Genomic DNA, 14678 nt, shown 5'->3' with positions numbered 1-14678 from the left:
TTTTGACTCTACCCGGAAATAATGTACATATTCAGATTTGGGGGGACCGAGCCTTTCCACTGATATCACTTTAAAACCAAAACCTCCCTTGCTTTCACACTTCTTCTGCCATTGATGGGACAATCAACATTTCTGAGAGTGGGAAAAGTCTTACCATCCATGTAGCCCATCACCATCATGGGTCTATCAATTCCTCCACTTCCTCCATACTGGATCATTTGATTCCCAAGTGTTATCCTTTGTTTAATTTTGCTTTTGATGGGTTTTCTTTATTTTCCACTCTGGTGTATGAACAGCAGGCTCTTAGAGATCTCACAAGATTTGGGTTAATGCAGACAAGGCATTTGTGTGTTCTGATGCAAAGATTTGATTATTCTCTGAGCGACAAGGCCCGACTCCCAGTGTTTAGTGTTTCCAATGCTTTCCGAGTTTACACTTCTTAACATTTGACCTCACTCATGTGAGATCTGGATGAAAACGACATTTCCGAATGTGCGAAAAGGCTTATTCACGCATACTCTGACCACAACCAGCGTTCATGCACAATTCATACCAAATCATTTGAGGCAAAGTGGACAAAGTGTCTTGCCCATGGACACAACAACAATGACAGAGATTCAAACTGCTTACCCTTTGTTATTGGACAACTCTACTACGGCCTTCCATAGCTTAGTGGCTTTATGAATAACTTGATGTATACAGTTTCAAAACTTTGGCCTACATTTACCTTCCCACTGCTTGATTCTTTGTTATTTTATTTTCATACACAAGAGGGCAGCAAACCCCATCATTAAATTTAACTAACGCAGAATAGTGTGAATTTCCTCCACTCCTGACTTTTGTCAGTTTGACATTCCATTTTCATTGAGGAAAAACTAGACTACGACTAAATGCCCACAAAGGCAAACATACTAAAACTGAAATGCATGACTTTTTCTATTTAAAAATAAAAACTGAAAAATAAACAAATAAAAGCACTTGTTCCGCGCAGATTTTCGCAAACGGCCAATTGGCAAACTTCAGCCTGCTGCCAAATCAACATTCTGGATCGGATCTGTACAAAACTCAACAATTTGATGGAGGTCACAACCCGGCATCAATCCACCAGATTTGAATTAAATCAAAACGTATTTAAACTGTATGGGATTTTTGAAAGTGGTAAATGGGCTTTCCAATGTTAATTAAAATAAATTAAAAAAAAAATATATATATATATATGCAAAACTGAACAAATCAATAAAAATGTGACGGAGAACAGTGTTCCAATTGTCTCCATGGAGACAATGGTATCACGGAGACAATGGTAGAATCAACAGTGATGATGTCAGAATTCCAAAATTTGGATGGGAAAATGAATGGGATATATATATTACTATATATTTTCTTTTGGTAGCCAGAACATCGCCAAAATTAAATCACCTATTCCTTGTCCCATTGATCAATTTTTCTCAAAATTTCATCAAAATCCCTTCATAACTTTTGAAGTTATAGTGTACACAAACAGACACAAACACACATGACGTCAAACATGCTTAAAGTAATAAATAGCAGCAGCAAGGCAGTCCTGTGAGGAGGGCGGAGGTTTCGGTGTATAAAACGCGCACTCTCTCACTCACTCACGCACACACGCGCACACACATTCTAACGGATTACCTCAGCAGCAGCAGCAGCAGTCATGTCTCACGGATGGGGATATGGACCGACTAACGGTGAGCGTGCGCGTGACGTGGATGCACATGTGCTTTCAGTGGTTCCTCTTTTGCAAATTCTAAATAGGCTTTAAATAAGTTTGTGTTTTTATTTTGAAATATATGTAATAACGTAGTACCATCACTACTTTTTACACTGAGTAATTGCAATTACTTATTGGAAGAAGTGATGCGTATTATATGGTCCTGATTTTATTTGACATAATCATCTGATTACTTTTATTTCAATGATATTCATACGTATTATATTAGGAAGAAATATTATATCTGGACTACTGCCCACATTGTTTCAATTACCCATGTTCAATTGCAATTCAATTGCGATTACAGTGACCAGAATTTATCCCACTTCCACTTAAACTCCAATTATTTTTTATCCTCAGAAAGTCAATTACAATTACGTTCTCAATTACTAAAGTTCATTTACAATTAATTGCAAATATTGAGCCTGAAATAAATAAATAACCTAATAAAAGTTAACCTTCCACTTGTGCTAGCTTTGGGTCCTAAATCAGCTGTAAAATACATTAAAAACAAATATCTATCATCTAATTTCCACCCTATCTATTGGTTACCTTGTTAGGCTTCCTAATAAATGAAAATATAGGTTTTTAATATTTTTGGTGTGGGCATCTAAGCCTTTTTTTTTTTTTGTCGATATACCCCTTGATTTCAATTTTAAATGGTAAAATGTGAACATATTTCAATAGTTGTTGACTACATATGTGTAGAATTGTACATAGAACTGTAACATGGTTTCCCAGTTTTGCGTTAAATTATAATTGACAATTTTTATAGAATTTCCATGGCAATTTACAATTACAAAGTTAATTTTCTAAACTAATTTTCAATTAAGATTATAATTATGCCGTAATTGTAATTAATTATCAATTATGCGTTTCAGAATCAGAATCAGAATTCCTCTATTAATCCCAGGGGGAAATTGCTTTTGTTACAGCCACAGAACACATCATAAGTGTATAATTATGTAAAAGACTGTTAAAAATGGGGATCAGAAATACACACATTACAGTAGAAAAAAGTAGGATAGATAATAATAATAATAATAATAATAATAATAATAATAATAATAATAATAATAATAATAATAATAAATACAATAAATAAAATTAATAAATACAAATATATACCAATTTCCAATTATGATTGACCACAACCCTGGCTAGCCTATCAGTAATAAAACATTCAACAGGCTCTGACAGCAGTGGTCAGAAATCTGGGGCTCTCAAGCCACAGGTGGTTCTTCAGCTCCTCTCCTGAGACTCCCATCATGATTCAAGAAAAAAATCACTCCCTTCATTTGTTGTCAAAGAATCAAAAACACCCAGCTTTTAAAAAGACACACAAATCATAAATCATAACTGAAAACATGATAACAGAGACACAAAAAACAATTTAGGGATGAAGAAATCAAACAAAACCCATCAAAACACCAACTGAAATTCTAAAACATCAAAGACACACAAAACAACAACAAAACGACACAAACATTTACAAATTTAGACCAAAAATGTGCTAACATAGACCAAAAATGTACAAATTTAGACCAAAAATGTGCTAACATAGACCAAAAATGTACAAATTTAGACCAAAAATAAACAAATACAACAAAAACAGACAATATGACTGCATAGCAGTACATCTCTTGCCGTTGAGTATTGACTAGTTTGCACTGCAGTAACATTGCCGTAACATTAGCTCATTCTGTGATGTTGCTGATAAGAGACTCCAGTGACTGTTGCTCAGAAGTCAGTCATCAATTATCACAAACACCAGTTTGAGCAGAACATCAGTGAGGCAGGGACTTGCTGATATATTGTTGGACACAGTGAATAATTGTCCTTCTTTAATTTAGTTTTTAGCACTGATATATCTGACAGGAAAGATGTTGTGATTTGTTTCCACTATGTTTTTTGTTTCTTTTGGTCTTTGTGAAGGACCGGATAAGTGGATTGAAAGCTACCCGGTGGCTGATGGACCCAGACAGTCTCCCATCAACATCGTCCCTAAAGAGACTCAGTACGATTCCTCTCTGAAGGCTCTGAAGCTCCGCTACAACCCCTCCGACGCCAACGGATTGCTGAACAACGGCCACTCCTTTCAGGTGGACTTTGTGGATGACACAGACAGCTCCAGTAAGAACACCGTCATCCGTCCCAGCTCTTATTGTTTGTCTGCCACTCATTTTTAAGCCTAGACCATACACAGAGTTTGCCCCCCCAGTTGTCAAAAGTTTTCATTACAGTTTTCCCAAATTCATTCAAAGATATACAATTCTTAATATACAAATATTCTAAGTGCCATAAAACACCATCACTGAACAGCATATGAATTCATTTGAAAATATACAATTCTTAATATATAAATATCTTAAGTGCCATAAAACACCATCACTGAACAACATATGAATTCATTTGTTGTAATGAATTTATTGTAGTATAAGTTTTCAGTGAAATGGTCCCAAACTTTTAAGACTTTAGGTTGGTTCTTCTTTTGTTGTGAGATTCATCTTCACAATGTAAATGGTGAAGCGACGCTGAGCCCATCAGTTCTTATATATGGTACAGCAGAAGAAATAAAGCAGAAAGCGGCCGACAGCCTGACTTAACATGAATTTACAACATTGAACATCAACATTATCAATTATGTTACTAATGATTTTTGCATTATTGTATATGTTACACACATTGTGGTTGGCGTGAATCTTGAGGCGGTCTATATATTTAATTCTATTTTTTTTCTTTTGCACCCCCTGTCAATTAGAATCTCAAACTCCGCCTATTAGACTCATGAGTAGAATCCCTTTTTGTTTTGACGGCTCACAGACAGGCCTATATTCCCCAAAATGACACTCAAATATTTAGAATTACATTGTTTTGAAGACATTTCTACATTTTTTTCTTGGTTAAAACTGACCTATAAAGGAATGATAATATGTTATCAACTAAAAAATAAATTGAACATTGCATGAGATAGCCATAATTATGGTTTAACGTTAATGACGGCCATGTGTGTGTGTGTGTGTGTGTGAGAGAGAGAGATGTAAAATAAGCCTGCATATCTCTGCTCTTGGCTCCACCCATGTGCTATGATAAGAATGTTACATGATATGATTCAGTTTTGTTATCTGGAGGTCACAGAAACCTGCAGAGCCTCGTTCCTCCTGCAGGGTTGTTTAATATGTGTATAAATAGTTATTATGAAAAAGTTATTAAAAAAAAAAGGAGATCATCAGTGATGTGTGTCTGTGTGACTGATTGATGAGTTCTGATGAATTCCAGCTCTTACTGGAGGTCCCATCACCGGCACGTATCGTCTCAGGCAGTTCCACTTCCACTGGGGAGCCAGTGATGACCGTGGATCCGAGCACACCGTCAATGGAATCAACTTTCCCTGCGAGGTACTAAAATATTTTCTATGTTTAATCCATGTGTGCACATGTGAAATCCACTCAGTGACACTGAAAGATAGAAGCTTCCACATCCCTCTTAAAGTATCTCAGAGTCAGCCTGTGTGATGTGGCTGATTAAACACTGCTAATAATCCAACTCATCAAAGGAGAAAAATAATAATTAGAAATACAAAAAATAGAACATTATGGATGCTACACTTTCTAGATTAAATTTCCACACTTATCAATTAGTTTAAACCCATAACTGAACCTAGTAACATAGCCCCGCCCCTTTACACTTTGACCCTGCTCAGCCAGTGCCTCTACATCAGGGGTTTTAAACTCATTTTAGTTCAGGGGCCAAATACGGAGCAATTTGATCTCAAGTGGGCCACAGAAGTAATTTTAACATTATTGTGCAATAGTTTGCACTTCTACGTATACATAAAATACAAAATATGTAAGAAACAAACAAGTGATAGATATCAGTCTCGAATGGATTTTCACTTTAAACTTCCTGCAACCAGATTTTATTTAAATATTTGAGAAAAAATTAAGGATTTTGTAAGAATTTTGAGTTTTTTCAGCTGTTTAACACTGAAAATGACCATGGGAAAAACTGAGCCCCTGTAAATATTGTTGAGTTTCATTTACACAATAATTCATGTTTTCTCTGTCATTTTTACTTTCTCCTACCGGCCAAATTGGATGCTCCAAAGGGCCGGATTTGGCCACCTGGGCCATGACTTTGACACATGTGCTCTAGATGTTAAGCTAACTAAACAGGTGGGACTAGTCACGGGTATGGAGTGCCTTCACAGTCTCAGAGGAAAACAACGTATTCACCTGGAAAGATACACAACATGAGAGCGTTAAGAAGGAATATGAAACAGCTGATGCACAGAAAGAAAAAAATGCCACACATTATGTGAAGGAGACATTTTTCATTTTCAGTTATCATCCTTAGAAGTATGAAGTTATTAATTATGATATGTTTGAATAAATCCATATCTGTGCAACGCTAGATTGAATCGTACTGAATGTAGACCCTGAATTAAAATGAGTTTTATACAAATTTCCTTTCATGAATCTGTGTTTTTTACTCGTAGCTCCATCTCGTACACTGGAACACCAAGTATCCTAGCTTTGGAGAGGCGGTCGACAAACCCGATGGACTTGCAGTAGTCGGAGTCTTCCTCAAGGTAAAGTATTTAATAATGGCAGAGGCGATCCGTACGGTTGCCATATCAGTATACCGACATTCTCGCCGTACGCAGCATCACTATTTACCCAGTTTAGGTCCTGTGACTAAGACTACACTTAACCGTAAACCTAAAAATTGTTGCGATATAGGGTAAACCTAACCCTAAATAATAACAGACACTTTCTTTAATAATGAAGAGGCATTACATGTAACAGAATAACAATCGGACAAACCTTCTATAAGTATCTAGCAGAATCTTTATTATCTTTATTATTATTTGATAATATTGGATCATCAATTTATTGTTTTATTTTCTATGTAATTTTATGAAGGCTACCTTTCCCCAGGTCTCAACGGATAATATGATACACACATTTTAAATTCAATACATTTCTCACTTTATAGACATTTGCTAATATCTTAAACTCTATATTTTCAATATGATGTCTTAGGGATGTAACGATTAATCGTAAGGCAGTTAAAAATCGATTCATAGGTATCACGATTGACATCGATACTTTGAAAATTGAATCACAGTACTTTTTTTAAACAGCAGAGGGCGCTAAATATTTATCACTTCTCTTGTCCAGCAGTGTACCGGCAGGCGGAATCTGCTACTATTTTCTTTCTGGCCGTCTTCTACTCTTACATGTTAATGTTACATGTTAATAAATGATTCTTTACCCCTTTAGCACCGAAAGAATATTTGTAATATTCCGTGAATATCTGTAAAAGGCACGTTTTTCTATTACCTCTGTCTGCTAGCATAACATCTCTTCTTCACTGCTCGATTAGATGCATGATAACCGACCACTGGCTACCCTCTGCTGGTCCAAACAAATATCTGACGTAAATCAGTGCAGTGACGGTTTTTTTTTTTTTAAAGTCCAATTGTTAAGGCACAAAATACATTTTCAGTTGCACTTTTATAAAGAAAAAAAACTATTACGCAGTTTTGCATTGTTTACTATAGAACCAGAATTTAAATTAATAAGCTTCTTCTTAATTTGTATTATTCCTTTATTTATTTCATTCAAGATTTATTTTTAGTTAAAGTGCATTGTTTTGAATAGTTTATCAAGGGATTATTTTGACAATAAAAATAAAAGGAAAATAATACAATATTTTTCAGTCATCATTTGTCTACAGTCCCATTTTGTAAAATAAATCGTGAGAGAATTGTATCGAGAACCCAGTATCGTAAATCGAATCGTATCGGGAGTTGAGTGAATCATTACATCCCTATGATATCTATATGATCACTTGAGCTGTTTTGTGTATTTGTGTCAATGTGTAAAAAACTCATATTCAATCCGTCTCAGATTGGTGCTGCCAACCCTCGTCTACAGAAGGTGCTGGATGCTCTGGATGTGGTGACGACTAAGGTGAAGCTCAGAGTTCAAATACCTTCCATCACAGGAAATGCTTCGGTTTTCACGTGTTTTCTCCTCCTACAGGGGAAGCAAACCAGCTTCTCCAACTTCGATCCCAAGACCATTCTTCCTGGTTCTCTTGATTACTGGACCTATGAAGGCTCGCTGACCACGCCCCCTTTACTGGAGAGTGTCACTTGGATTGTCCTCAAGGAGCCAATCAGTGTCAGTCCTGCTCAGGTAGAGTCTTGTTCTACTTAATGCAACAGATAAAGTATCCATTAAAACTATTATAGGTGCTCCTATTAGGCTTTATTGATCACTGATTGATCAATTAAAAATTAGTTATCAATTAGTCCTATTGCACAATTTATCATTGAACTTTGCTGGACATCATTGGTTATCAAATGTTAATATGGAAAGATGAGAAAGTATCAAGTGCAACAAAAATCATCTTTTGCCAAAATAGTGTTTGAAGTCGATCGGGTCTTTTCTCAGCATTTAATAAAAAATAAATAAATAAAGTGGCAGACAACATGTGACTAAAACTTAAAGGTCCATTCTATTTTTCACCCATCTCTATTTGTTCTAAGAACCCCAAAAACATAGTATTTGAGGATTATTTTCCCAAACTCGCCTGTTTTCCAGAGTTTTAGCCTCTGAAAAGTCACTTTCTGAGCAACTCTACACAAACAGGCTGATTTGTGGCCTACTAATGCATTTTCATGAGTGGGCGTGTCTATAGACGGGACACTGACTTCCTCCTCCCCACACGGTGATGTAGGCCCAGAGGACGGCCCACCCTCCTCACACCCACTCCGTAGCCGAGCTCATGCTGCTTTATAAACACAAGACAGAGCGTGGGGGCGGGGCTTTCACCGGTACATACATAGACTGTAGAAAATACATACATAGCACTGCGTGATGGACGCTGAAATGCTCACCTTCGTGGGCGTGTCTTTTTACATGTCAATCACGGCAGAGATCTTCCTGGAGGCGTGGATTCTCCAGCTCAGTGCCGCGTCAAGTTTGTCATCAAAGTGGGAACGCGTCATCCAATTGGAGCGAGGTGTTTGGGCTCACCCTGCAGTAAGAAAGGAGCAACTCACCCTCTAACTAACGATTGAGGGAATCAATGAAAAAAACACTTTGGGCATGTGTATGAAGCCCTAATAACACTTTAATGATGTTTAAAACACAGAAAAGTCCATTTAGCGTAACATGGGCCTTTTAAATACCCTGTGGTTGGTTACTGATAGAAGTGTATCATTAGTTGTTAGCTGTCTGTACAACAAGTAGAACACCTCTTTCTTCTTGTTTTATGGTTGGCATCAAACTTCATGATGCATTATCACCACAAAACACATTTGTAAAATCATTTACAGCCCGTTTTCGATCAGCTCTCTTGAGAATTCAGTCGATCTTTATCTGTTTCCGATCAACCGCCGCATCCTCGTTATTCCACATCATCCTCATCCATGAGGTAGAGTGTCTTCTCATCCCTGCATCAGTCTCAGGTTGGACTTGAGTCTGGTGACTCTGGTCCTGTATATCATGTGAGCAGCAGAGCAGGGTGTGTTGGCTTATGTTTCATCAAGATTACAGCGACCCCTTCTATCTCCACTCAGCATTCATCTCCCATATCTCCATTAACCACTCAGGAGAACCAGTTAGTGTCACTGTTAGTGATGTTTACCAGCCACTAGATTAATTAGACCAATTTAGTTTTGTTTTATGCAATACAATCATCGAATAAAAAACAATAATGAGGCAACAACAGTAAAATATGCATTTGATTAAAACTATGACCTGTTACCAACACATCTTCTCATTATAAGGATTCTAACAAGCAATAACGTTTGTTGACTTTATAGTGACTCACTTGGGGTTGGACTGTGCTCCAGTGAGCTTCTTTATTTAATGTTTGCGCCTGAGCGCTGCGGGGATGTTGCATAGAGACGGAAAGCAGTGAAACCTTCCCATGAGGTCGCAAATATCCACAGAAGGTCAAATCAAAGCCAGATGAGCAGCAGCAGATTCTCAGTCTCTCTTAGAGGATTTAAAGCGAGTGTTAAAGAATTTCTGCACTTTGCTCATCTCTGTATTACAGCACAACATGAACTGTAGAGATACGTCAACAAAGTTTTTAGTGCTGGGCAATGATTCGATATCACGATTAGTCACAATCCGGGTTTAATGCCAATTGTTCAAAAATATACAGTATCTACACTAGAAATAGGCAACTGGTGATCCACGAACCACATTGCCCCATTATGAAAAGACAACAAGAATGCACAAGAGGCATGAGTCCAAAAACACAAAATCATGCCAGAACAATTCACATTAAATATACACAGAATAACAACATAAAATATACAAAATCAAAGAAAAACATACAAACCAACAAAACAAAAATACACATTTTTATTACAAAAACGCACAAAACTAAAGAAAAACACACCAAAATATACAAAATTATTCAAAACCAAAACGTTATATAATCTAGTATTCAGTGATGTTATATTGACAAAAGTACATCAAACAAGTTTTTATTGACTTTTAAAACTGTTTAAAAATTCAAGTTACACTGGGAACCTTTACAGTACACAGGTAATGTGGTACCTTACCTAAGCAAGCCGGGGGCCCAGGTAGTATCTCAGGTGTTGGGGCCAGTGATGCACTAAGCTCTGTGACCATAGGGGACGACATTTCACCACGTCATTTTGTGCGTGGTAAAGTGTAAATACGTTATATGAGGTTTACTTGACGATTAAAGGGTTCCTTTGGTGAAATTTAATTACAGCTCTATAAAAAATTATGGATATACAATACACAAGGTTTAATCTGATAACATTGGCCATTAGTTGTTGTAAAGCAAAATACAGATTGTAAATCACAAAAGAATGAGAAAACAGTGGTTTCCGTTGCAGTGAGAAGTGCAGTGTAAGTATGTGAGCTTTGTTTTCTCATTCTATTCATTGATGTACAATCTATATCTTGTGATAAAGCAATGTTTCATTACATGTAAAATCTGACTTATTCAACTAAATACTTACATGTATCGCTGTTTTTGGGGCAGTGGTGACCTCATGGTCAGAGTTGAGGGTTAAAGAACTGGAGGTAACAGAGGAGAAACAAGCTGATCACTATTATCACTGTGGGTACCAGAGCAACAATCCTGACAAATAAATAACACATTTTTAAATGTATTGAACTAACAAAGAACAAGTAACATCATTTTTCATAATAAATAAAAAATAAAAAATAAACTAAACACCTGCATAAAAAATGTCTAAAAAAAAAATGCAGGTAATAACGAAACAGTGTTTACAATCTGTGTCATGAATGAAATGAACTAACAGGTAAAATGTAACATCATGTTTCGTAATGCAAGTAACATATTTTATTAATAAATCACAGCTCAAAAACTAAATTCAACCAATCGCATGGGTATGGGGTGTGGAAAGCAGTAGTCAGTGGCGTGGAGTGTTTGGTGAAGTGTATGTGGAACAGGGGTCAAGGGATGGAGTTGGTTACGACTCCAGTAAGGGTTAGGGTTAGGGTTAGGGTTAGGGTTAGGGTTAGAGTAAGTCTGAACACGATTGGTTTATTGAATGTTGAGTGCCGCTCCGAAAGTTGAGCGCCGCCCCGGACTGCAGGCTGCAGGCTGCAGTCTGGGGCTTCTCCGCACTGGTGTAATGTGACTATTTTGATCAAGTGCTGCAGTATTTACCTATTTTCTCCCTGTAGATGGCGCTGTTCAGAAAACTGCTCTTCACTAAAGAAGGAGAAGCTGAGTGCTGCATGGTGAACAACTACCGTCCTCCTCAGCCAATCAAAGGACGGCAGGTCCGCGCATCCTTCAAATAGATCCATCCATCCATCCCTCCATCCATTCATCTGACCATCATCAAGTTTTTACCATTTGAATGAATTAGAGTAATAAAGCAAATCCTTTCCGCTTTGTGTTATGTTTATCATTTGTGGCTGAACTGCCTTAATCTACAAATAATTGTTTTGGAGCTTGTAATTTATATTTATAACCCTTTTGATTGATTAATATTAACCTTTGATTGCCTGTGCTGTAGAGAGAACTGAGAAGCCTTCACAGATCCTTCCTGAGCCTCCCCTGCTCCTCTCTCTCTCTCTCTCTCTGTGTGTGTGTGTGTGTGTGTGTGTGTGTGTGTGTGTGTGTGAGTGTGTGTGTGCGTGTGTGTGTGTGTGTGTGATGATTGTTTTGGCGTGAGAAGCAGAACACTGTGATTCTGTATTTTATCACTCTGAGGTGATAAATTAACTTTTACTAAGTGTATTTAAGAAGTGTTTAAAGGAACATCTGGGCCCGCCCCAGTGAGTGCAAACATCATAACCAGTCAAACCTCAGGAGCAGGGATTGATTGAATATTGATTGAGTGTGTGTTTTGTGTGTTTTAGTGCCTTAATAAATACACCCCGTGTTCAGACGTCTCACGTTATCCTTATTTTTGGTTTTTAAAGTTAATTTCTGGCTCAGACGAGCTGCTGCAGTTACAGTTAAGAGTTTCATTATGAAATGTAATGAAGAAATTAACAATGCTCATTTGTGATGGAGATACAGTATATCGTCAGTATGTTACAATCACATGAGACACTGAAAGCTTCCGAGGCAAGACATAAATCATCTTTCATTGAGATTTTAAGTGATTTCCAGAAGTGTGTTGTAATGTGAAGTTAAACTTCCAACCAATTTTGACGAGTTCTTCTTCTTCTTCTTCTTCTTCTTCTTCTTCTTCTTCTTCTTCTTCTTCTTGTGTACAATCGTTACTCCTCTGTTATTCGTGAACAGATCAAGCTAAAACTTGGTAGGTATAATCTATGGATGTGTACGCATCGACGCTCTGAGTTCGATTTTTGATTTAGGGTTCCAAAAGAAAAAAAAAAAAGTTGACTTTTCATTTATCTGCAAGTCAAATATTACAACGATTGGTACCGAATCATTGGCACATACCAATATATAAATGGGGCCCATTACCCCATGCGTGTCACGGGGTGCCAGGAGGACCCCGGGGGCCATTTTTCTCATTTATTTGCGAATATTAAACACAAAATGTTGAACTTTAAATTTGGTGTCTGCGCATGGGAAGTACAGAAGAAGAAGAAGAAGGTTACCAATTAGATTAATAGCTTTGCCTTTTGGATCGGCTCAATGTCCCCACTTCCGTCAAAGCTCTATAGATCCTGGTAGTGCACGTGTGGACGCCCATTATGCTGAAACATGGTATTGGCAGGGAATATCTGTTTCTGTAGCTGAAAACACATTTATGGTCACTGTGCACATACGTAGGTTATTATACACAGACTTTGGTCTGAGTGACAATCATCATATTTTAAAGTAAATCATATTTTCCTACTGAGGAGAAACCGTGTTGTTATAAAACAGAGATTTCATTAAATACCTTTGGTCAAACAGAGGATTAGTTAAAAGCCTCTCTACTGACACACAGAGATTAAAAACCATATTTACACCCCAACAGAAGCTTCACCTGCATGATTCTATTTTCTTTTTTCCATCGGGTCAGTAAAACATAACCAAGGTCATCACAAGGTGGTTGTTTTTTACACAGAGGTTGCACTTTGACAGAATTAGCTGTGTTAGCAGTGAGTGAAATTCAATTTTTAGTCTTTGTTTTGTGTCTTTTTTTTTTGTTGGTGTTTTTCTGTGTATTCCTGTTGTCGTCTCATCCTCTCCGAAGCTCTGAGAGCTTCTGTTGGTCAAACCTGGGAATAAACCCTCCATCTGACTTCCTTCTGTCGGTGATGATCTGGTCATGAACTCTGTCTTCAGCACGTCTCACAGCTGAAGACAACCTGATGATGTGTTTACAGTCAAAACAGAAACTCAGAAACTTCAGACTGACAAACCTTAATACAACACTGTTAGCTGATGTCATCACAAAAACGTGTCTTTAGGGATAAAAAAATAAATAAAGTAATTCCATTTTATTATCAAACAAGGGCCAGATTGCACAGGTGAGTCAAAACTGAGTCTATAGACCAGTGTTTCCCAAACTTCTTATAGTCCCATACCCCTTCAGACATTTAACCTAAAGCCATGTACCGCTGCACACTTAAAAACATAATAATGTAATGCAGGGTTTTTCAACCTTGGGGTCGTGACCCCATGTGCGGTCGCCTGGAATTCAAATGGGGTCCCCTGAAATGTCTAATAATTTATAATAAAAAAAATCAACTTTTGAAAAAGTTTTAATTGATATATGTTTTAGTCTAACACCACGCACTAAACAATCTTAAACAGCTGTAATCTATACTTTCACTCTTTCAAATATAAATATAGTTCAAATAATGCAGTATGAAAATATCTGAGCAGGTGAATCTTGCCACTTTGTGCACTAATCCTGGCAACAACAAACGTTATCATAAGCTAATTCTAGAAAGAAAAAAAGTCTCTGGAGACGCCAGAAATTTGTGATAATAAAAAAAGTTGAAGACCACTGATGTAATGTCACATACAATGTAGCCCGACGGTGTCTCTGAACTTTACCTATTCTGTTGAGGAACAATATATAATCATATTTTTTTTAAAGAAGAATCTGTAACCATGGGCCATTGGCTAATGTGTAATTTGTGGCAAATGCATGGAGGCTCTGGACTGCTGATTGATTTATATTCTTGTTTTCAAATTTTATTTTTATTCATGTACCCCCTATGGCAATTTGCGTACCCCTGGGGGTACCCATACCCCCACTTTGGGAAGCTGGGCTATAGATTATTATTATTCACTGTTTCTTTTGATTCTAAAAAGCTTTAATGGAGAAAGGCCAGTAAAACGTACACACAACACATGAAAACCAATGTCACACTAAGGTCATAAGTTAACAGTGAGTCCTTATTAACGCCTGTTTGTGTTTGACAGTCTGTGCTATTATATATATATATATATATAATTTTTTTTTTTTTTTTTTTAATTGTTTTGGTGTTTC

At 37.0% G+C, this 14678-nt stretch overlaps 1 protein-coding gene across 1 annotated transcript; it reads left to right on the top strand.

Annotated features, from left to right (window-relative positions):
- Window positions 1-1404: 1404 nt before the first annotated feature.
- Window positions 1405-12161, top strand: LOC114478724 (carbonic anhydrase-like). Its single transcript, XM_028471911.1, has 7 exons — window positions 1405-1709; window positions 3668-3865; window positions 5012-5130; window positions 6231-6323; window positions 7648-7710; window positions 7783-7938; window positions 11449-12161. Exons 1-7 carry the CDS (start codon window positions 1676-1678, stop codon window positions 11566-11568), a joined length of 783 nt encoding a protein of 260 aa, XP_028327712.1. The 5' UTR covers window positions 1405-1675; the 3' UTR covers window positions 11569-12161.
- The last annotated feature ends 2517 nt before the right edge of the window (window positions 12162-14678 follow it).

The sequence above is a fragment of the Gouania willdenowi genome, chromosome 17 (assembly GCF_900634775.1).
Source record: "Gouania willdenowi chromosome 17, fGouWil2.1, whole genome shotgun sequence".
NCBI lineage: Eukaryota > Metazoa > Chordata > Actinopteri > Blenniiformes > Gobiesocidae > Gouania > Gouania willdenowi.
This window is presented reverse-complemented; position numbering and strand designations above follow the sequence as displayed.